Source organism: Cotesia typhae, unplaced genomic scaffold (assembly GCF_013202065.1).
Source record: "Cotesia typhae breed Kobodo isofemale line unplaced genomic scaffold, CoteBio_Ctyphae scaffold_152, whole genome shotgun sequence".
Taxonomy (NCBI): Eukaryota; Metazoa; Arthropoda; class Insecta; order Hymenoptera; family Braconidae; genus Cotesia; species Cotesia typhae.
Genome location: NW_027423776.1, coordinates 9680494 through 9704416, shown reverse-complemented (window position 1 = coordinate 9704416; position 23923 = coordinate 9680494). Strand labels below are relative to the sequence as shown.

The window sequence follows — 23923 nt, the reverse complement described above, 5'->3', positions numbered from 1 at the left end:
ATGATGGTGGTGTCGAAAATATTAAAAAATTAATATTTCGATAGCTTTTTTGCCTTTAAAAGTTGAAAAAAATTTTGGCTCTCGTGTTTTTGGATAAAATTTCTATTTTATTTTTTTTTTATATTTTTTTATCAAAAGTACATAAAAAAAAAAGATGAATATCACAATTTTCTCAAAAATTAATAAATTTTTTTAAAAATTTGTTAAAATTGTGGTAATCAATTTTTTTTTTAATTGTTCATTTTTTGTGTATTTTTCAAAAAAAAAAAAAATTGCATAAAAATTTTCAAAAAAATGAAAATGAAAATCAAAAATCAATTTTCCAGTCCAAAAATTTCTTGATTCAGAAAAATATTTCTAAAGATAATAATAATTTTAAAATTTATGAAATTGACTCTCAGAAAACATTTTAATCCATCGATTAAAATTTTTTTTCCAAAAAAGTCTCAAGCTTACCCTCTAACAATAAATTAAAATCGTTCTTCTTAATCCACTAATTTACTCTGGACTGTCCAAGACAAAATTTCGAAACCCTGTCATCACCAGACAATTAAAAAACAATAACACTTGTCGAACCGGCGGTTTAGCATCCCTCGTAATCCGTATCTCTTCATCTCATCTCATCTGTCTCTGGATCCTTACAATAATAATAATAATAATAATAATAATAATAATAATAATAATAATAATAATAATAATAATAATAAGAAGAAGAAGAAGAAGAAGAAGAAGAAGAAGAAGAAGAAGAAGAGAGATGGTTAGTTTCGCGTGAGTGCGATTGGCCGCTACCTATACACTGGTGGAGCACAGAAGGGGAGTCGAGCTTTCAGGGAGGGCCTGTACAACTCTGCGCGAGATCCCGCTCAGTTAGCGGCTAGCCGCCACCAGATTCGTGTGTATCTAGTGTCGTCTCTCGTTTCAAATTCAATCTGTATTTCAATCTCAGTAAAACTTTTACTAAAACCTTCAAACATTTCGCGCTTTTTTTCTCGGAGTGTCTGATCGGGAGTTTTTTAAAAATTAACATTTAATAATTAAAAAAAAATAAATAAAATTTTTTAAAAAATGAAATTTTTTTAATCGAAAAAAAAAATTTATTAAAAAAAAATCTTAAAAATGGCTTTATTTAAGTTAAAGTGTTCATCAGTGTTACTAATAACAACAATAATCCTAACAATAAACAAAGTGAGATGCAGTGAAATTTACGCAAAAATGTTTTCAAGCCAAGCAATGCCAGCGGATCCATGCTACGACGAAGAGCGTCCGCGGCGTTGTATTCCCGACTTTGTAAACGCAGCATTCGGCCGTTCAGTAGAAGCATCTTCAACCTGCGGAACAGGCGGCCCTACGAGATACTGCGACGTGCAAGAGCCGCACACCGGGACCTCAGGAGTGGGGCAGTGTCACGTTTGCGACGATACAACTCCGCGTCGACGATTTTCCGCCAGCCACTTAACAGATTTAAACAACCCGAATAACGTAACTTGTTGGCGAAGCGAGCCGCTTGTATCTTCCCAAAGTTTCAACGCTCCGCCCGACAACGTCACTCTGACCCTCTCTTTAGGCAAAAAATACGAATTGACGTACGTGAGCTTGCAATTTTGCCCTAAAGCGGCGAAGCCGGACTCTATAGCGATCTACAAATCGACGGATTACGGAAAAACCTGGCAGCCGTTCCAGTTTTACTCCTCCCAGTGCCGCAAAGTGTACGGCCGGCCCAATCGGGCGACAATCACGAAGGCTAACGAACAAGAGGCTCGCTGTACGGACAGCCACAGGTTCACTGGAGGGGATGGCCTTGGCCCGGCCGGACGGATCGCGTTCAGCACTCTGGAGGGGAGGCCTTCCGCTGCGGACTTCGACAATTCGCCTGTGCTTCAGGATTGGGTCACTGCCACGGACATCAGGGTGATTTTCAACCGGCTGCACATTCCGCAGCCGGAACTGATGAGCGCCGAGGACCTGGGGATCGAGGAGCTCACCAAAAGGGAGAGGGAGAGGGAGGAGAGGGAGAAAATGAAGAACCTCAACCACAAGAACAACCTTCTTCATGGATCGGGCATGGATCAGGTGACCGTTCTGCCCTCGGTCCATCAGATTCTCGCCCCCCAGGCACAAATGCACTCCAATGACGCGATGGATATTGAGGAAATGGGCTTCCAGCCCGAGGTCCCGCCGACTACTATCGTTATGGCCGGCGCTGGGACCGCTATGGCCCACCATTACGCGGTTTCGGACCTCGCGGTCGGCGGCAGGTGCAAGTGCAACGGACATGCCTCCAGGTGTGTGATGGGCAAGGATAACGAGGTGGCTTGTGAGTGCAAGCATAACACCGCGGGAAGAGACTGTGAGAGGTGCAAACCCTTTCATTTTGACAGACCTTGGGCCAGGGCTACTGCTAAGGATGCTAATGAATGCCAAGGTAAGGTTACGCTTAGAATTTTAGTTTTGAAATTTTCCAGGGCTTTGTTATACTTCCTCATGGCGATAATTCGACCGGAAAATTTATCAAATGGTTATGTAAAAATTATAAGAGAATTTCAGGTTGTTTTTATGCACAGAAAAAATAAATTTCTTCCGCCAAAAAAATTTTAAGGTTGACAAAAATTATTTTGGAGCAAGAAGAAATTTTCTTGGCTTGAGAAATTTTGTCTTTATTCAAGAAATTTTTAATTCTTGACTCAAGAAAATTTATACTCCAGTCAAGAATTTTTTTTCAGTTCATGAAAGTGGTTTTAAAATTATAGCCATAGATTTTTTTAATTTTTATACCAAAAGAACAATTTACATGGATCAAGTAAATAATTTTTAAGAAGTCATTTGAGTGGAAAAATTTTTAAACTAAGAAATTTTTCGTCTTTATTCAAGACAAAGAAACTTTTCAAAAATATTTGAATTTATTCACATCAAATATTAATTAAATAATAAAATAAGAGCAAATTTTTTGCCAAAGCAAAATCATTTATATTTCTTTTATTAAATAGTTTGTAAAATACTCACATATTTCTTGATGCGGAAGGATCGAAGTATTATTGCAGACAATGTCTACTAAAATTCAGTCGCCTGTTTATATAAATATTCTTGTCAAATTTTATTGATTTATTTCGATTGTACTTAGCTTAAAATTTATTTTAATAAACAGTTTGATAAATTATTTTTTGAAGTTATTACAAATTATTCTTTAATGCACATTTTCCATTTTCCATTTCCAAATGCGTGGCAATTTAGACCTTCACAGCAATCATCGTTAGATTTACACTATAAAAAAAAAAAAAAAAAGTGTAAATTTAATTTTTAAGTTTTTCATAAAATTTTAGTTTCTTAGATAAAAGACAAATGTTGATATAAATATTTAGTAATACATACTTGGTCGCTATGTTCTACGGTCAGACAATCATTACCATAACTTTGTTCATCTTATGAGAAATGAAGAAATTACAATATTATTTGCCAGAAAAGCAATCAAAACAATTAAAACAAAGATCTTTGACATTTTTCGGCGGGAATTCAAATCTGAAATTAATTTAAAAAAAGAATAATTAAAAAATTAGAGTTTGGGGCCATAACCTGATTGTAGATCAATTGAAAAACACAATTAATAATTATATAAATAATTTTTTTTAACTATTTAAATTTATTTACATAAAAAATTAATTAAATTATAAAATTTTTTGAGAAAAAAAATTTTTTTTTCTATAAAATACTTACATATTTCTCAACGAAGAATGATTGCAGATAAAGCTCACTAATAGTCGCTTTTTTTTATAAATATTTTCGTAGTGAGCGGCTAAAGGTTTAACATGATTTTCAACGAGGAAAATGATAAAATTTTCATTACCATTACTCACATAGTATTAATTTTATCTACATAATTGAACTTGCGATAAATAAAAATACGTTTTAACATCGCAATCATAAACAATGATTGTCATAGACAAGTTAATTATCCACCTTGGATAATTCGTATTCTAAGAAGCAATTGTCTAGTTTGTGAAAGTAATTTATTGTAGGAAAAATTGTTTTTACAATTTTATAGATTTGTTAAACTTGATTCACTGAAATTGCAGTTTGAAAATTGAAAAAAAAATTTTTTTGAAGACGTTTTACTTCTCATTGATTCCTTCATTAATTTTTTTAACTATTTAAATTTATTTACATAAAAAAACTAATGAAAAAAGGAACGAAAGGGAAGTAGATTTCATGGATTTTTCAAACTTTTGTAAAATTTTTTATTTTAGGTCCAAAAAAAAAAAAAAAAAAATTATCACCTCAGAAAAATTTTATTGATTTATTTTTGGTGTACATGACTTGAAATTTTTTTCAATAGCCAGTTGGATTAATTACTTTTAAAAGTAACTATGGAGCTTTAGCGCATAACTTATACTCGTCCAGTGTACGGCATATCAGACCGTCACAGCATTCGCTATCACCTCCACACTAAAGAAAACAAGTGATTTAATTAATATTGGAATTAGGCTAAAAGTTTTATTGAATTTTCATGCCTTTATAAGATTTTTATTTCTCGGAAAAAAATTATGGACATAGAGACACTAAAAAGATAAATAATTTTAAACACATGTACCTGATCTATATCTCGTTCATTCAAACAACCCATGACAGTTGAAGAAATCAAAATATTCGCCAGAACAGCAAGCAAAATAATCATCAGAAAAAGCTTTGACATTTTTTATCTAAAATTTAAATCTAAAATCAGTTTAAAAAAAATAATAATCAAAAAATTGAAGACTGGGCCCATAACCTGAATGCTGATCAATTGAAAGTCTTATTTAGTAACAAAAAAATATTTATATAAATTTTTGAATCGTAAGTTTACTATTTATCGATTTCTTTATTAATTTTTTTTGCTATTTAAATTTATTTAAAAATAAAATAGAATTAAATTTTGCAATAAAAATCAATATGAAGTGCTTTGACATATTTTATAAAAAATTCCAATCTGAAATCAATTTAAAAAAAAATAATAATTTAAAAATTGAAGTCTGGGCCCATAACCTGATGGCTGATTTATTTAAAGACAATTAATAACTAAATAATATTTATATACTTACATATTTCTTGATAAAGATAGAATGAAGGATTATATCCAACAGTGTCCACTAAAATTCAGTCACCCTTTTATATGATAATTCTCGTGGTAAGTTGGGAGAAGTATTGCATGACTCAAAACGGGGAAAGTGATAAAATTCATAATACCTCTACTTTGTGTACGATATTTTTTATCAACTTGAAATTTGATAACTGAAAAGTTTTCAACAATATCGCAATTACAGTTGATAAAAAACAAGTTAATTTTTTAACCTTGGTAGTAGAAAATTGCGATAAAAAGTGATGATTGTTAACAATTATAAAGAAAATTTATTTCATAGAATAAAAAAGGAAAAAAAATTTATTTCATAATTTTCAAAGATATTAATCCGAATCAAAAACCATATTTTTGCCTCTGCGCATATGTATCGAAAATAACTATTATATCCTCAAATTTTTAATTTTTTTTTCATTTGAATAATTAAATAATATTTATTTATAATTAATTAAAAATTCAATGACTGGCAGGAAAAAAAATGTCAATTTTATTGACACGTTAATAGCAGAAAATAAAAAAAAAATAATGTTAAGGCGTTAAATAAATAAATACAAGCATTCATATTAATAAATAATAATTCCGAAGAAAAGCAATTATTCTGAAGTGAACACTAAAGGGCATTAATAGAAAATTTGCTGACGTAATAAACCCATAAAAAAGATAAAACGAGAGAATAAGAGTGAGAGTAAGAGAGCATAAAGAAGATATAGATATTCCGTGAATGATATGTAAAATAATGAAGACTATTAAGTAAAGTGGCTTTTGGCATCATACCGTGTAGATCTACGATGACGATCTTAACCTCTTTATCGTGATAACGCCACATCGTGCTCGCTATATATAGATCCGGAGATCGAGGTATAGGTATAAAAATATACTGTACAGTATGGATGCAGAGTCACAATGAGATGATGGTAATACAAGCACGAGGGCTGCCTTTGTACGTGTTGTGGAAGATAATTGATCCCTCAGACAAGACAGGATCGAGACGTATGCTATATAATGTATTATATATAATATATAGCGCTATAGAGGAGTTTATAGCTTATGATAGACACTTCTTTCACTCTCCAACTCAAACGGTTAATTAAAATTATTATTTTAAATCCGTACCGGTTGTTATTGTCCTTTTGATAATAATGAGTGATCAAGAATGAATAATTACTGCACAAGTTCATTCACGAGGTAATTTCTGTGGGAGTAAGTAGAATAGAGGGAGGATTTAATGTCGTGATCTGTGGATAGAGACGATTTAATAGTCAAGATTACTAATTAGTTACTGTTCAAAGTTTATTTAAGAAAATTTCTATTAATTAATATTTTATTAAACATTTATCCAGAAAAAAAAAATTAATTTGAATCAAGAGAAAAATTTTTTAGTTTAAGAATTTTTCTACTTAAATCGAGAAGATTAAATTTTTCAAAATTTTTTACTTGATTCAAGTAAATTTTTTTTTTCTGTGTACTGATAAGAAAAACACACTTACTTAACAGTAATTAATGTAATAAAAAACGCAGAAAAAAATTTTTAAATTGATTTCGTAGCTCTTCAAAATTATCAAAATAGTGAAAATCACATTTTCGGTGACTTTATTGATGTATAACTTTTGATTGAAAAGAGATAGTTGATTTTTGAAAAATTCATGTGATAGCTCATGAAATTATCTTTAATTTGACGCATACAACATTGAATTTTTTACTATTTTTAATTATTTTATTAATTTGTTAAGAATTTTATTTTTAGTACAGAAAAATAAAATTAATTTTAAAGAAAATAAAAAAAGTCTAATCCTAACGACACATTATATTCAAAAGATTGGGCTGGATGTATAGTACTTAATTCGCAACCCTCGTATCTGATATCTGGTATCAAAACGTCTCGTATCCTTAATTCGACTTGGCGAACCGTGAACGGCGCGAAGGTATCCCGAAGGCGAGTGGAAGCCGCATCTCTTCGAAATCAAAAGCCTGATACGAAATTACCTCGGCGTGCTGTGTGTGCTGGGAAATATAAAGCACTGGCACTGCTCGAGTAGGGTAAACCTAAACCACCCTCTGAAACTGAAATCGTTTAAAATCGATAAACAGCCTGCAAACCTCTACAAGTGCATCTACATTCTACATTCTACATCACCATCCGCAAAAAAACAACAACAGGAAGCAAAACCCAAACCTAGAGAACCTTCACCTTCGCTAAGGCTAAGGGGGTTAACTTAATTCTTTTTGCTTTTGCTCAAACTAAAAGTTTATCCATTTACTTAAACTTTAATTACTTTCCTTAATTCATTAGACACTTGAATTATAATTCTTCAGGTTTTAATTTATTATTTCATTCTTTTTTCACAAAATAAACAAATTGAACAATTATTTTTTCTTTCAATGAACAAATTTCATTTTTTTTTAATTTTAAAATTTTCTATCAAGTCAGCAAGTTGCTAATAATTTTTTTATTTTATTTACAAAATCAATTGATATTGAAAATAAGTTCTAGAATAATTTGCATTGATAATTTTTTAAAAATTTTATTTCAAAAAAATTTTTTTTAATTGTTCCAGTCACAATTTTGCTTTATTAAATAATAAATTTTCTTAAATATTGACGTTTTTAAAAATATAAAATTGTCTCGAGGTTACACTCATCAAGAGCTTTCATTTGAGTACCCACATGCATTTTGATATATTTTTTATATATACATATATATAATATATATATAAATATATGAAAAATTGATGTGGGTACTCAAATGAAAGGTCTTGATGAGTGTAACATCGGGATGAGCTGATATCTTAAAAAATGTCAATAGTTCACGAGATACAAGGTCATTTTTCTTAATTTTTCTTAACGTCAAAAATTATTTATTCTTTACAAGAATTAAATTTAGCAATAAATTTTTAGCTTAATTAATAAGTTTGAAATTTTATTAAAAAAAAAAAACTGAAATGATAAAAAAGGAACTTAAGTATTTCTTTGAATATCCAATAGCAAACACTAAAAAACAGTAATTTTTTCTCAGTTCAGATAATCGCAGACGCGTATAATTATTCAAAAGTTTAAGAATAAAGCTAAATCATATATAATAACAGATCGAAGCTGCAAAAAGTGGGTATTAGAAGCAAACGGGTGGGAGGGGGAAAGGAAGAAAGGCTGTACACATTACCATCGGGGGATAGAAAACTGGTGACGCCCAAGTAGCAAGAAGTATCCAATTTAAAATGTAAATTACGGAATATTTGGCGCTTAGTCAGGCGACGAAACGCGAATGAAATATCCGCGAAATTAAAATGTAATTTAATTCGTCGAGACGCGGGTTTCTACGCTTGCCTTCGTCGTTCACGAGCCTCATCGTTTCCGCCTCTACTTTTTTACTATTTTTTTTTATTATTATTATCACTTTTTTATTTATAAAACGTATTATATAATATTTTTCATATGGACGGTTGAATGACTCGGTGGAATGCAATAAACGGGAGCCATGAAGTTAAATAATTTTAAACAGATCAATTTAAATTTAAAGAGATCAATTGGAAAATTGGTCTCGTTAAATGTCAATAATTCACCCGGTTATCTACATATCATTGAGTATTGACATTTATACGTTAGCATGTCGCGCTAATCGACACATTGAAGCCAAAATAGAATAAAAAATCTGGAAAAAAAAAAAAAAGAAGACAATCACCCGGAAATGGTTTGAACCCTCGACGTTTAATTCACTTTAACGTCAATGTGTCGTTATGACCGGTCTTTTGTCGATCCAAAAGCGGACAGCCGATGGTAAAATCTCTACTCTCAATGCTATATACGTTTTCATACGGACATATGTCTATATATGTATATATCTACACATATTCATCCTCTTCTGCGTGAAGGTGTGTTACTAAATGCCCAATCCGTACAGCAAATTGACGTTGGGATGGCTAACTATGGAAAAACGGCCACTTTTCCGAATTCACAAAAAAAAACTACAGCCCATTCATGATCGCCAGGTAGAAAAATATTTCCATTCAGTAGACTTCATATAAGTGGAGATATATATATATATATATATATATATATATATATATATATATATATATATATATATATATATATATATATATATATATATATATATATATATATACTACGGGTACTTTTATGGTCAAGAGGATTCGGTTTAAATGATACATTTGTGCATTCATGGACCTATTGCTTTGATTGAGTAAAAAAAGTCAACATCAGCTGTGTCAACTATTTTATTCACTCGAAATTCATTATAAATATTTTGATATTATTTTTAATTTTTCATCATGATTTATTGAATAATTTTTAAATATTTTTTTTCACCTAGAAAGATTTGAAATTTTTGGAGGCTAAATATGTAAAAGTGAAGAAAAATAATAATTATAAAATACACCTGTGGGTAATTTTGTTATTCCGAGATCTTTATCAAGACACTTGTGTAATATTAGCTCACGCTTGATTATTTCTTTAGAATACTATAAAGGCTGAAATTAAAAAATTTGCAGAGTAAATATAGATTAATTATGGATACATTTTTTTTTCCTGTAGAAAATAAATAAAATTTTACTTTAAGACTTACTTTTAATTTTAATAGAGATTTTAACGATTTTTTAAATAAGTTATTTATTGGTAGAACAATTAAAAAAAATTATTCTATGTAAAAATTATATAAAAAAATTTATAAGTGACTTCCGTGACTTGTGAACTATAAATAAACAAAATTTTGCTTCATTAAATCCCATTTTTCGACACAATGACTCAAAAGTTTTTTACTGTGTAAATAAACTGACCATAAAATTTTGGTTATTCTCTCAATAATTTAGATAATCTAAAAAACTGTGACTGAAAAAAAAAATCATAGTCCAGTTGAATTTTCAAGGATCAATTGCTCGATTTCGGAGGAATTCAGTGATACTATCAAGCTGGGTAGATCTGCAATCCTTCCAAGGAATTTACAATCTCACCTTCAAATATATACACCCAAACAAAGTAAGAGAACAAAAAATCAGAAAATGTTGTTCACCCTTCTGGCAATATACATCGATAGAAATATAAAATAAAAAAATAGTTATTGAAGTTCAATAGTCTCGACTGTCGACACTCAAAAACCGTAGACTTGGATCTCGTCGACAAGCACTTATCGTATTTTCTTCTATTCTGACTCGTCCTGGTAAAATTTATCGGCTCGTCGAAAGCCAAACTCTGTTCTTCCGTGCCAAGTAGCTTTCTCATCTTCGCAAACATCTGGATCAAGAAAACATCCCTCTTATATTTATTATTATTATTGTAACAATATAATAATATAATATAGTACAAGTTTCTGAACCTCGACCTCTCGGAGTTGATCTTGATCTTGATCAGGTCCTTTCTGGCGATTCGAATTCCGTGAATTCGCAAACAAATAACAAATAACAAACAATGAAATGACCAGACCGTATTAATGTGATTTCGAGGAAGAGCGAGACCAGACAAGAATGAAAATAAAGCAAAAAAAAAAAACTCTGTCTGCTCTCCTTGTCTTTTATATTTAATATCATACTAGGTATTTTTTATCCGGTTTTTGAGGAGATCGCAGAGACGGAGATCGAGCCACTTGTACTTATACTTCTGTTCGGAAAACGAATCACGACCGAGGTTTTTAATTAAGTAATTATACACGCGCAGCAGGACATGCCGCGTTTCGTGTCGAACGCACATGCAGGGAACCTGTTAGCCACCAAAATAAAAATACACGGATGAATTTTATGAATAAAACAACAATTAAACCCCACAAAAGACCCTCAAAATAGGCGCTAAATTTTTAACCGCGTAATTCTACAGCAAGGTTGTTACGTGTCGGGAACAATGATGATGATTTCAAAATTTTTAGTAGCTCAAAGAAATCAAAAAGAAAAAAATTTGCATTTTTGTTTTTTTTGTAAAACCTCCGGCAGGTTCTGTTTTTTATTTTTTTGCATACCTTCTTTAGAAAGAAGCTTGTATACTTATTTTGCACCCGTCTAAGTGTCTAAAAATTAAGTTAATGATCTCATTACATTAACTGGTTATAAATGTTTAGAATTTTTTTTTAAATTCATTCCTTTTTTTTTTAATATTTATTTACTCTATTACAAATCTAATATTTTAAAAAAAATATTTTGACTCAAAAATAATATTCTTGCTAACAGAAAATTTTGAGAAATAAGACGAAAAATTTTTTATAATTTAATTTGGTATAATTTGGTCACATTTGTCCATTAAATTATTTTTAATTGATCCAGTGACAGCCTTATTATTTTTAAAATTAATTAAAAAAGTACCCAAACTACGTACAGTGTGATTACAACCATAAAAAAAATTATTAAGCCAAAATTTTCTTTTTGATAATTGGTAAATCTCAGCAGTCACATAGTGGCTAGTTTTTATAAATAAAAAATGTAGTGTATATCTGTTCCAAAGCCGCGTGTGTCAACTGAATGCATCAGGGATCCTTGGAGCGTCCTTTCTCTATTAATTCAGTTAATCCTTAACTTAGTATCTTTTTTCTCATTCAAATGCCTAAACCATATTTTATTTATAAATTCACAGCCTCTATTTCTTTGGGTTCGCGCGTATTCTTTATATTCAACACGTCTTGTCATAACTCAGCCATTTAAAATAAATCTCAGGGGCTGGATTTTAGTTTAAAAAAAGACTGAGGATATTTTTTAATCGAAGTTTGATTCATAAATCGACAATGGGGATTAAAAATAAATGAAATATTTATTAGCGGAGTGTAAAAAGTAAAAACTGACGCATTACATCGGTTTGCCGAATAGCGGCGAGCTTAAAACCACTTACTCTTTTATACTCTTCACAAGTCACGCGCTCAAGTATAAATAAATCTACTCGCGAAACCCGTGGCTGCCACGCGGTCTGCCGTAGTCTGTCTTTCGACCACTCACGTCTTTTCTCGAGTCGGGCTCCGCTAAAGTTGACTTATATATAAATTTATCGGTATGCGTTGTGTATGAGTGGACGTTGTAGAGAGGAAACGTGTAAGCTCGGTAAATGTTGCTACGATACGCATTACACGTATTTATTGCAAGAGCAAGACCAACTGAGAGAGTGATAGTAATGGTGAGCACGAATGGGAGTCACAGAGGAAATTGCGATAAGAGAGAAGAGAGAAGAGGAAGAAGAGGAGAAAGGCATGAGCTGAAAAAAAGTGCGTATGTTGTATATTTTGTGTGTGTGTGTGTGTGTGTGTGTGTGTGTGTGTGTGTGTGTGTGTGTATGCTTTAGCTTTTCTGCGTTGGAACGTCGCCCGAGGACCCGTTTCATCCTCGACGATCTCAATGTAATCGTCTCGCTTGCGCTCGTTCTGTTTCTCGGCTGCTCTTTCAAGATTCTGGTCCAGAACTCGCTTATTGTATATGTATATATATCTCGGATTTATGTGTAAGTCTGGCTATATAGCATAGTAGCGGCGCAGGTGCTTCCGCGGTCTACGTTTTGCTCGCGCCAGCCAAACTGTTGTACATAATACTCTTACTTTAAAATACACTAGTACTGCACTAATATAATCAACGGGTTCCACAAGCTTGTACCAAGGAAATGTAATTCAATATTTTTTATTACATTTTCGTGGATTTATTCTTTTTTATTTTTTGTTTTATTTGTGGAATTTTTACCCAAGATCAAGGGAAATAATAATAATTATAATGAATTTTTAAAAACATTATCTTATTATTATTTATACTGTTAATTTTTTCCTCCGGCGACGTTCCAACGCTGAAAAGCACACACACAATTTTTTCTCATTATTATGGTGGATCGTAAAAAATTTGGAAGGTGGATGGTTTTTAATTGAATTAATCTTTTTGGAGTGAATTTAACTTTGGAGATTTTAGTTGAATTATTAATAAAAACAGGAAATTTTTTAATTTTTTTGTGGCATAAAAATAATTTAATAATTTTTTATATATCAGAATATATAAAAATTTTTTTATATCAGAATTTTTTTAATTTTTTTGATGTGATATCCAATTTTTTTTTTTTTTTTTTTATTTATTTTGCAAAAAAATATACCAAAAGCATTAAAAAAATATAAAATATAAATTTTATCATTTTGGAAAAACTTTCCAAATAATTACCAAAAATTGCATCAATATTTTTTTTTTTCATTTTCACAATTTGTATTTTTTTTGTTTAGTTCTCTTCTTAATTATTTATCAAGAAAAAAAATCCTAGAACTTCTTTACAAAAGTAAATTTCGATGAAATTAAAGTTATTAATTTTATTCAATCAAATGTTGCAACGAAAATTTATAATTATTATTATTTTTTTTTTTTTCGAACTATAGAAATAATAATAACAAATATTATATACATATACAAAACATTTGAAACCAGTTTGAAAATAGAGGCCGAGTTGGGGGATAACCATAAATGGGCTTCAGTTGAGAATTCACAATCGCCTTTAAAGAATAAACACCATGGAAGTAGCTTTTGCCTTTTCCAAGCGATGCCACTGCAACACTGAAACACTTCTTGCGTTTAAAATTTCTTCCTTTCCTTTTTACAATCATATATATTACATACACATTGCATTGCACGGTATATATTATATAGAGAGTACCGAGTTCTATTATATTGAGTATAAGCCCGAGTGTACAATACATATATTACAGATTGATATTTATTTTCATTCAAATTCTTTGTATTCTTGCATACGGTATTTTTCCTGGTCTCTTTCATTCCCTGATTCCTCCATGATCATCTCGAGTCATCCTCCGCATCTCAATAGATCACTTTCTCTCCATACATCCATCCATCTAAATAATATGGACACTCGAAATTCCGATTTTATTCACGCAAGCACAGAATAACAATTCTTTTATTTTCGATAATCAATTTATTTTATCAAAATTTTTTTTTTAATCACAAATAAAATTAAAAAAAATTCAATTCGGGTTTATGTAAAAAATATAAAAAAAAAAAAAATTGTAATGTCAAAAAAAATGAAATAAAAAATAAACTTCTCGAGTCTCATGGGAGAATTCAACCAGAAAACCTTTTCGTAACGATTGCCGTGCTTGCAAGATGCCGAACCAAGGTAAATCGGTCCCGCTTATAAAATAAAATCCTCGTGAAAACCGCAATTTGAATAAAAAACCAAAGAAAAGGGTTTTAAAGCGAAGACCAAAGACTAAAGAGTGAGGAGCGAAGAGTAAAGACGGTGGGACTATAAACGTTTTCTTTCTTCGCACGTCTGCCTGCTAATTGGGTTACTCTTTCCTTTGAATATCCCGGACTCGGAATGGTAGAAATAGAAGAGAGATAAGAGCCAGAGCTAAGATAAAACCCGCGACGATCTCCAGAGAGGATATAAGACGTTACTTTATTTCCCTGCATCATAACATCTATCCTCAATCCTCATGCTCTTGTTTATGTTTATTTTTATTTTTATTTTTATTATTTTATCTCGTCTTTCATCGTGTTCTCGCTATCTCGTCATCGCTGACTCTTTTTTTTTTTTTTTGGTTTTCGCAATTTATTCCGCTGCTCGGTTCCTTATTACTGGAAAATAAAATACAAATTTCGTTTGCTTTTATAGAAAATGAGTAATAAAATTTTCAAAGTAAAGAATGAGATTTTTTTTTTTCAGAATTTAAAAAAAAATTTTTTTTGAGCGAAAATTCGTAATCTAAAAATTAAAAAATTTTTTTCAAGTTCAAATTTGATATTGGATAGTTTTTGAGAGAATAAATTTATCAAAAAACAACCAAAAAATTTTTTATTACAAAATATATCACAATTTAAAAATTAAAAATAATTTTTTCAAAGAATAAAATTTTTTATAACAAAAAATAAATTTTACAACTAAAAAAAAAATACTTAGATTTTTTTTTAAATTTTTATTTTAATATTTCAATATTCTTCATTTGCTTTATATTTTTAAAATTTTGATAATTATAAATTTTAATTGTATTTTTTAAATAAAATTTTTGAGTATTTAATTATTAGCTGAAGTTTAATAAACTTATATTGGATTTAGATTTAAAATACGACGATATATATTTATGATAAGCGAGCAGAAGGCTCATCTGGAAGAAGAAGATGGAGAAGGAGAAGAAGAAGTTGGTTAGTTGGTGGTTGTATTGGCTGGCAGGACGAAAATGGAAAACTGATAAATGCTGAAAAGATTCGTTCGTATATTAGGGGAATATATTTATAGATATATCGAGGAGAGGAATATAAGTTGTTAGCATACCATCTAGCAGCTTCCAGCTACGGGTACGACTGCAATCGCAAGTATGGAGTGAAATGTTGAGATGGTGGTGAGACAGTGAGAAAATAAGTAAGGAGCAAAATAAGGAGGTTCGGAGAAAAATAGAGTGAAATAAGAGTTAAGTAAGTTTAAAAAGTTTAAAAAAAAATAAGAAAACCAGTTGAAGAAGTGGATGGTCGAGAAGTTTCACAACTTTAAAAAAAGTTTTGTTTGGAAAAGTTTTGTCTCTGACTGCTTAATGGACCGTGAGTGTCATTTATTATCGATCGGAGCTAAAAATTCTATCAAAATAAAATCAATTATCTATTAAAAGTTCCACTTTCAGGCAAAGTTCATTTAATTATCCGGAGGTAATTGATCATTTATTAGTTTGTTTATTGATTTTAATTACCGGGGAATTTTTTAACGAATTAAGAGATTATTTAATCTATCAGCGTGAGGAATTAATTGGAAAATAAATTGATAAGGCAGGTAATAAAGCATAGTTAAAGAAAAGTTCTGAAGTAATTTTTTTAAGAATATACAAGACAGGGAATATTTAAATTTTGAACAAAAAACTGGGACAAATTCATAAAAAAATAAAATTTAATCAATCTTCTTCTCTCCACCCGAAACACCCTCAACTGCCCTGATTACTTCCGAGTCCTTTAACACAATCAACATCTAACAAAATAATTATCACTCAAAATAAACTAAGATAACCTGAGTTCAAAAGTGGATTCCCAGAATAATTAAATCCAAATTAATAGTCAGCAAACATGGTAAATAAAATTACTTAACTCCGGCATTAACATTAAAGTAATTACCAAAAACTTTGTTGAAATGTTTGAGAAAGTTATTTGATGAAAATTTATCAGACAACGGCATTGCAGCATCAGACCCATCACCTGTAAACTTACACGAGTGTCTCGCTTCGTAATAATAGTATTAAATAATAACAATAATAACAATAACATATAACCCAAACTTTTAAATTCTAACTCTAGACCCTAGCACGTGGAAAGTCCTGATGGAGCTCTTTATCTCTATTCGCGTTCTAACCGCAGTTTTGAACCCCGAAATTTGAATCTCCATCAAATCACTTCTGTACTTCTTTGCCAAACAAAGACGCTTTGCACAACAAGTTTACTAGTATAGTACAGTCAAGCCGTAAGACGGAGTGGAGGATAAGCATTGTAGCTTGTCAAGGAAGTAAGCGACATCCGACCTTAGTAAGGAAACTCCATCCCCTTTCTTGATTGTAGATTCTACAATTCTCTACATGTTCATTTGGATTTGTATATATATATATATATATATATATATATATATATATATATATATATATATATATATATATGTTGTATAGATTGACTTTCGGCATCAGATGTGCAGTATTGCTGTAGAGAATGGTAGTTAGGAGTAGTATGAAGTAGCATGGTGGCGCCACTAGCTATAGTATAGTATAGTAATGCGCAGATAGAAACTCTATAGTAAAGTCTAAGTCTGTAGCAGACTATGCGAGCGAAGATATACAAGATAACTAAAATTAGACTATAACTACATCGAAACTATCATGGGAACTAAGTCCTGGTAAAAGCGGTCTGCCACCATTCCGCGTCAGCATTCATTTCCTCGGAAGGTTATATTATGGCTGCTCAAGTTTCAAGACTCAATCCCCGGAGCCTAAGACCGAACTAACTTTCCGATCGTCTTATGTCTTATGTCTTACGTCTTAGTCTTAGTCTCTTGGTCTTGGTCTTATCTGTCGTTGTTTATATCTATTTGCAACCTGAGCCGAGACTACTCAATTGATCATTTTAATCGGTTTACACTCAATGCTACGACTTGATTCTATTTATCACTACCGGATGCTGCTTGTTATTGAAGAATAATCGGGTTTAGGGGGCTGGTGATTAGGTAATTTGTTATAGTTCGTTTTGTAACTTTATCTTATGCAATTTGCATTTGCAGTCTGATGAAAATTGTGTTGGATATTTTTTTTTATTTAGCTAGAGCAATTTTTAAATGAAAAATTACTTTAAAATATTTATTTCAAGTTTAAGTTTGTAAATATTAAATATATTTTTATAAAAAATTATTACGTTTAATTAAATGCTACTCAAATGAATTTTTGTATGACAATTTTTAAGATTTCTTTTTAAAAATAAATTATAAAGAAAATTTATCAAAAAATGAACTCCAAAATTTTTTTTATTAATAACATAATTAAAATCCTCCTCGGAGTAAATTTCTGATGGAATTAAATTAATTAAAAATCATCCACTCTGATATTTTCAATTTGTAAAAGTAAGTCCTTAAATTAAAATCTCGAGATGATATGAGCATTCTTACTACTTGTACTTACTTGTTCATGCCTTCAGTGTTTGGTCCTTCGTTTTGATTTCCAACCCACCGGTACTGGTCTTGGCTGGATCCTGCGGGAGGTCGTCTCGTGGGTGTCCAATAAATTGGTGAGGTGGGACGTTGTATGTTGTATGTTATGTATTGTCTGCGAGATTGCTCAAGCATCATAAACTTCAGCCATCAAGCATCTACAAGTAAAGCATCAAGTGGTCGCTTCGCGATCGACTCTATCATTCCGGCCACTTGTCATATAATGGCCGACATTACCTTTTCTTTACTCTTGTTTTTACTTGTCATTTTACTACATATGAATACTGCTAATATATTTTTACTCTTTTGTTCTGAAAAAAAAAAAAAAAAAAAAAAAAAAAAGGTGACCGTAAAAAGTTAAAAAATTACTAAATAAAAAAAATATATTTTTCTATTGTAAATAATTTTATTTTCTAAAAATTTTTTACAAAAAAATTCTCCCATCTCTTTATAAAATAATAATAACATTCCTACGATATAAAAAAAAATTTCTACTGAGATAATCAGCTGTAAACTCTAAAATATAACCCCTCATAAATCAAAAGGTAAACAAAACATTAGCAAGTGTCGAAGTAATAAAATAAACTGTTGGTACTAAACTCACTCCTGCTACCAAATGTCGACTAGTCTACGTTTGTTTCGGTAGATTTTTCTAGGAACAAGAACAAGATCACTTCCACTTGACTGCTCCGTTCCTATTACATTATATTACAGACTTTATTCGGGTCCCCTTGTCGATAGCCCGGACCGGTAAAATTTAATTCTATTCACTTTTTAGATCCAATCCAATCCAATTGATCCTTCCCGAGCCTAGAGAGGAATCTCTTTTCACGCTAAAGAGATTTGTTTACAGAACTAAATAAATCTCAACAGCTGGACGCCGATCGGTTGGAGCCAGACGAATTGCGAATCCTGGAATGCGACCGGGTAAAAATAAAAATAATAATTAAAGCGCCCAGCTTGTACCCGGTGCGTTGATACTAACAGAAATGTTATGATAAAGTGCAGCGTTGTTATGACGATTTCGGTAATTTTTCTTGGGGAAAAAAAAGTTGTTTTTATGTAAACTTGGAACACGAGATCTTGCGCATGAGTAACGACCACAAGGAGTAGAAGCTTAAATTTAAACTCTTTCCTCCTTTTTGTTCTTGTGCTTATGTTTATTACTTTTTTGTTATATTTATTTATCGTTAATATTCTTAAAGAGGTATCTTATATCCTTGCGACCGGCTCGCAGCTCGAAAGTAGATACCAGAGACAAGAGACCGAGACCGGGGGTCTCGTATTTTTTTTTTTTTTTTTTTTTTTTAGTCTGTAGTCAAGTCATCGTGCGATTGAAAATAAAAATAAATGGTAGAGTAGTGACAAAATATCTTTGTGAGGATTATATATTATGTATAGATACATATACATATTTGACATGAATATGGTTTTAGAAATAATGACAGTGTGACAAGGCAACGGTGAGATTATAAATTTTTTTTTTTTAATATAGTCGTTCGCAAAAAAAAAATTTAATTGCGTAGGAAAAAATTAGAAGTTAATTGTTTTTATTGAAGTAAATTACAGGAAAATATGAGGACTTGACACAATAAATTTTTTATTAGGCTTTGCTAATTATGTTTTGCATGGATTTATTTCAATTTATAATTTGCAATAATTATCCATGTTTATGTTTGTTCGTTTATAGAATTTAAATTTAATTTAATTGAACTGATTGCTGGGAATAGTAATTTTATTAATTTCAGATAATTTAAATGATGATACGGGTTGAAATTTATAATTACTGCTTTTAATTATTGTGTAATATTTCAAGCTGGGAATTATTAATAATTTTTTTGAATAGAAATTTTTTTTTTTTAATATTTTGCTGTAATTAGGAAATTAAAATTTTTTCTACCTTTTCAGTTTTTTCAATCTTAGAATTTTAATTATTTTTTTTTTGGATTAAATATTGTGAATATTTATTAAAAAAATAAAAAAATATCATTTTAGATTTAGTAGAGTACTTTTTAATCAAATTAGATATTTTTGACTTTATTACAAATTTTTTTTATAGCTAAAATAAAAAAAAAAAATCTTGATTTAATTAATTAATTTTTTTAAATATTCAAATAAAAAGTTAAAAATTCGAGTATTTAAAATAAGAAAATCTCTTCCTGAATAAAAATAAATGTAATCATAAATTTCTGATAACCAAAGAACCTTAAATACCTCCATTGATATAAATAGAATTCCACAATAAACTTGCACTTAATTGAACAAGACCCTGAAAGGGTTATAGCCGCGGTAGAAGTCTAGACAGTAGCCTACATTCTATAAAATTAAATGATTTTCACCGGGTGTTATTACTGCCTCATACTCGCACTCACTTATCCATTGTACAGACAGTAATTTCCCGTGATTCTTCACCCCTCTTTCTCTTTCTCTTTTTATTTATCGAGGAGCTAAATAAAAGCCAGCAAGCCAAACTCGAGTAGCGAGGAAAAAGATAAAAGAATGCACTCGAGAAATAAGTGCATGGCTCTCCAGCAAGTCATAGACCTCGGGTCACATCCTATCCGTCCACCCCCTGAAACTACATAGACTATTATATACTGTGTATTAGTTGTATATGTCAGTAGACTACACCGCGGTATCGACTTATCGAACGGTGGGTAATGGTAAACTGTCCTCAAACTCGTCATCAATCTCGTTGCAACGTCAAGGTATAGCGCAATAATTTTCGTAAAGCATATGTGACATCATTTCGTCAGAAAATCAACGTATATGTTGACACTATCAGCTGCAGATTGATCTTTTTGGTCTTGAAGCTGAACGATTAAAAAAAGTGACGGTAAAAAATTATAAGATACTTTATTTTAATTATTAAGAATTTAAAATGATGGTAGAATTTAAAAAAAATAATTAAATTTATTATTTGAGAAGTCAAAAAAAATTTAATGTGACTTTTAAAATAAAGGATAGTAAAATTTATTATTTTAATGCCAATGGTTGCTATAAATAATAGTAAATTTTTACTAATGATACGTAAAGTCTTAAAATAGAAAGAAGTAATTAAAAAAAAATGAAAAATGTTGAAAGTGAATAGAGATAATTATCTACCGGTTAAAATATGTGAACCATTGAGTAAACATAAATATATATATTTATGTATGTAATGAAAGAAAAAGTAATAACACCGGTGAGTAGAATGATCAATAATTTAAGCATAGTAATGCCCAATGTTGAAATAATACACGTACGCTGTTAATTTAAGAACTTGAAAAGGTAATTATTTATCTCGGGACCCGTCAAAGGAGTAAGAGAGTCACGTTAAGGGGGTTAGAGGTGGTGAGTGGGGGGCTGGAGGCTGGAGGGATGAATGTGTGGTGCTGTGTTGTTATTATAAAGTGTGTATTTATGAATGAATATAAGGAAAGACCGGGAATGGGAAAAGACTGGAGGATAAAAGGAAGAAACAAGACAACAAGCTGCACACAAGGCCAGCGGTGGTCCGACCCTGACGTACCGATAACCACTGCCACGGGTGGTCCCGTCTTGGTACGCACTTTACGTGCCAACACCCACGCGTACGCCGATCCTGTTCTACGCATCCTACGTCCAGTACTTTACACAGAGAAATTAAAACGGTGTACTTGCACCACTCCAATCGGCAATAATACACACTGGATCTGGATATTTAATACTGACACACGCTCCCTACCCATCTTACAACTTACATTAATAGAGACTACGGACTCTACGCTGATTCTCAAACTCGATATTATATTATGGTGTATTATATATGGCTACAGATAATTATACGGCATTAAAATATTAATTAGCTTCTTCCTTAAATGCTACACGAGCTTGTAAGATAATTACTGGACAAATATTACTCCTTTTTTATTTTATTTTATTTTATTTTATTTTAGGCTCTGGAGATTCTCGTTATACGCTAAGATCTTTCGGAATATGTTCATGTTAAATGTTTTTTATGGAGAGAAACTTACACTGGAAATAAACTTTTATTTTCATCGGATAAACTTGAATTATAGGAATCTACTTTTATAACCTGTAATGAAATCTATGTGGTCTTTACTTTTATTGATTTTATTTGAGTTTATAGACTCTATAGCCTCTTCGTACTACTGATGAACTTTAATTTATTTTTGTTACTGAGAAAAACAAGGCCACGTTTATCTTATCAGGGAGAAAATTTTAAAGTAAAGATTATTAGTTATTGTTGAAATGTTTTAACCAAACTCGATAATATTTACTTCGATAATTCAATAAACAAATAAATTGAAATGTTCTGATGATAAAATTAACAATTTTTTATACCAAGTTTATAATTTTTGTTTTTCTTAATTATTGTCAATACCAATTTTATAAACTTTATCATTAAATATTGGGACAATTAACCAAAAAGAATTATTGTAATTCAAAATTGACATTGCTAAATTATTTTATCAATTTTCTAATTTCCAAAAATATATGTTAAATAATTACAAGTGTGCATATTTATTTTTTAATTGGAGAGTTTTTAAAATCTTAAATAATTGGGGTTAACATCCTGGATAGTAGCCTTTACTATTATTGATAGCAACCATTAGCATTTGAATTATAAATATTACTATCCTTTATTTTGAAAGTTTCTATTAAATTATTCCTGATTTTAATCTCCAAATTATAAATCTAATTTTTTAATAAAATGTGGATGAATTAATAAAATTTTTTAAGAGATATAATTTTGATAAAGTACCAGCAGACCAATTTCTTCTAAATGCAATCCTCAAAATTAATATCAAAGCTGAAGTTAATATAACTGTAAACTGTGAAAAAAAAAAAAAAAAAAAAATAGCTTACTGGAATAAATTCCTAGTACGCCTCCTAGGGCTCGAATCGGTTCGGAAAGCCAATAGCTGGTGCCAACAATATCCGTAGTGAAGTAGTAAAACATTAAGTAATGTCAGTAAGTAGTAGTAGTAGTGTATTTCATCCAATTGTCGTCGAATGCTATACACTGCACACTGAGTTGAACTCGACTCAACTCTACTACGGATCCTTGTATGCCATTGCTATCCTACAGTGATAGGACAAACACAGCGGCTTTTCACGGGCTTATTGAAGATGTCAACATAGTCCCAGCCAATTTTCATCGAGAACGGAGGTGCCAACGCCGCGGGAGTCTATTGTCATCTCAATAGCCCTCGGAAAACTTCACTTGGGACATAAACTTTTTATTCTCTTCTCTTCTTTTCCCTCATTCTCCTCAGCTGTACTCCAGTCTTTTAAAAAATTCAGTATATCCTTTTTTTTTTTGTAAGGGAGAAATCTTTTGAAACTCCAAAAAATTCAATTTTTCTTATTTTTTTTCTTTGAAAATATATCTTTATAAATTAAGAGTATGTATACAGGAAAAATTGAATTATTTAATATTTTTAATAGTGTATACCATTATTAAAAAATTTGGGTAAATAATTTTCTTCTTCAAAATTCGCAAATCAACAAAATGTTGCAATTATTTTTTTTTCTTCAATGAGCTTAGATTAATTTAAAATTTTTATCCTTTTTTATTACTATAAAGATTTATTCTTTTTTTCCGTGTCAAAAATAGAATTCGATTTTTTTTTTTTCACATAAATAAAAACAAAATTAAAAAGTGCCGAATTTTTTAACTTTGCGTTAAAGAATTCCAATAAAAAATTAAATTAAGCTGAAAAAAAAATTTTTTTTGTACTTTTCAAAGTTAAAATTAAAAAATTCTATAACTATTTATCATCTATAAAAATATTTTATGAGATTTATTTTTAAAAATTTTTTTGTTTAAATAAAAAAGTTTAATTTAAAAAATTGTGAACTCTAATTTTACAAAAAAAAATTATTGACTTTTTATTTTATTCACCAGCAATTTTCAATTTAATGTTTCGTATTTTTTTCAATTTGGAGACAAAATTATATTGGTATTTTTGTTTACTGCAAACAGTACCCTTGAGTCTGATAATTTCTCTGTACTGTAAAAACATTGACCTCCATGTGTGTATGTTGTACGAACATTAAAAAAAAAAACTGACGATATTGCAACTGAATTGAAGATAAAAGTGTTGTAATATCCGGCACTGAGGCTTGCTACCCTCGGGCGTACTTTTGTTAAAAGTTCGCTGCACAGACACCAAAGTACGCACGTATAAATATGTATAGTGGAAA

General features: G+C 30.4%; 1 protein-coding gene and 1 long non-coding RNA gene across 3 annotated transcripts in view; one reads left to right on the top strand and one right to left on the bottom strand.

The window, feature by feature from the left end:
• Positions 1–257: 257 nt before the first annotated feature.
• On the bottom strand, positions 258–3829 carry LOC141536565 (uncharacterized). 2 transcript variants are annotated; one of them, XR_012480746.1, is made up of 4 exons: positions 3709–3829; positions 3367–3513; positions 3001–3258; positions 258–637 (listed from the first exon to the last, which is right to left on the bottom strand). It is a non-coding gene; the product is annotated as an uncharacterized LOC141536565 (long non-coding RNA). The 2 variants fall into 2 exon arrangements; XR_012480745.1 differs by lacking the exon at positions 258–637 and having other exon boundaries at positions 2626–3258.
• Positions 789–23923, top strand: part of LOC141536561 (netrin-1) — a 110213-nt gene continuing 87078 nt past the window's right edge. The window contains exon 1 of the mRNA XM_074257172.1: positions 789–2422. Coding sequence (XP_074113273.1) covers positions 1117–2422 — 1306 coding nt within the window. The 5' untranslated portion in view covers positions 789–1116. The remainder of the gene's footprint in view (positions 2423–23923) is intronic.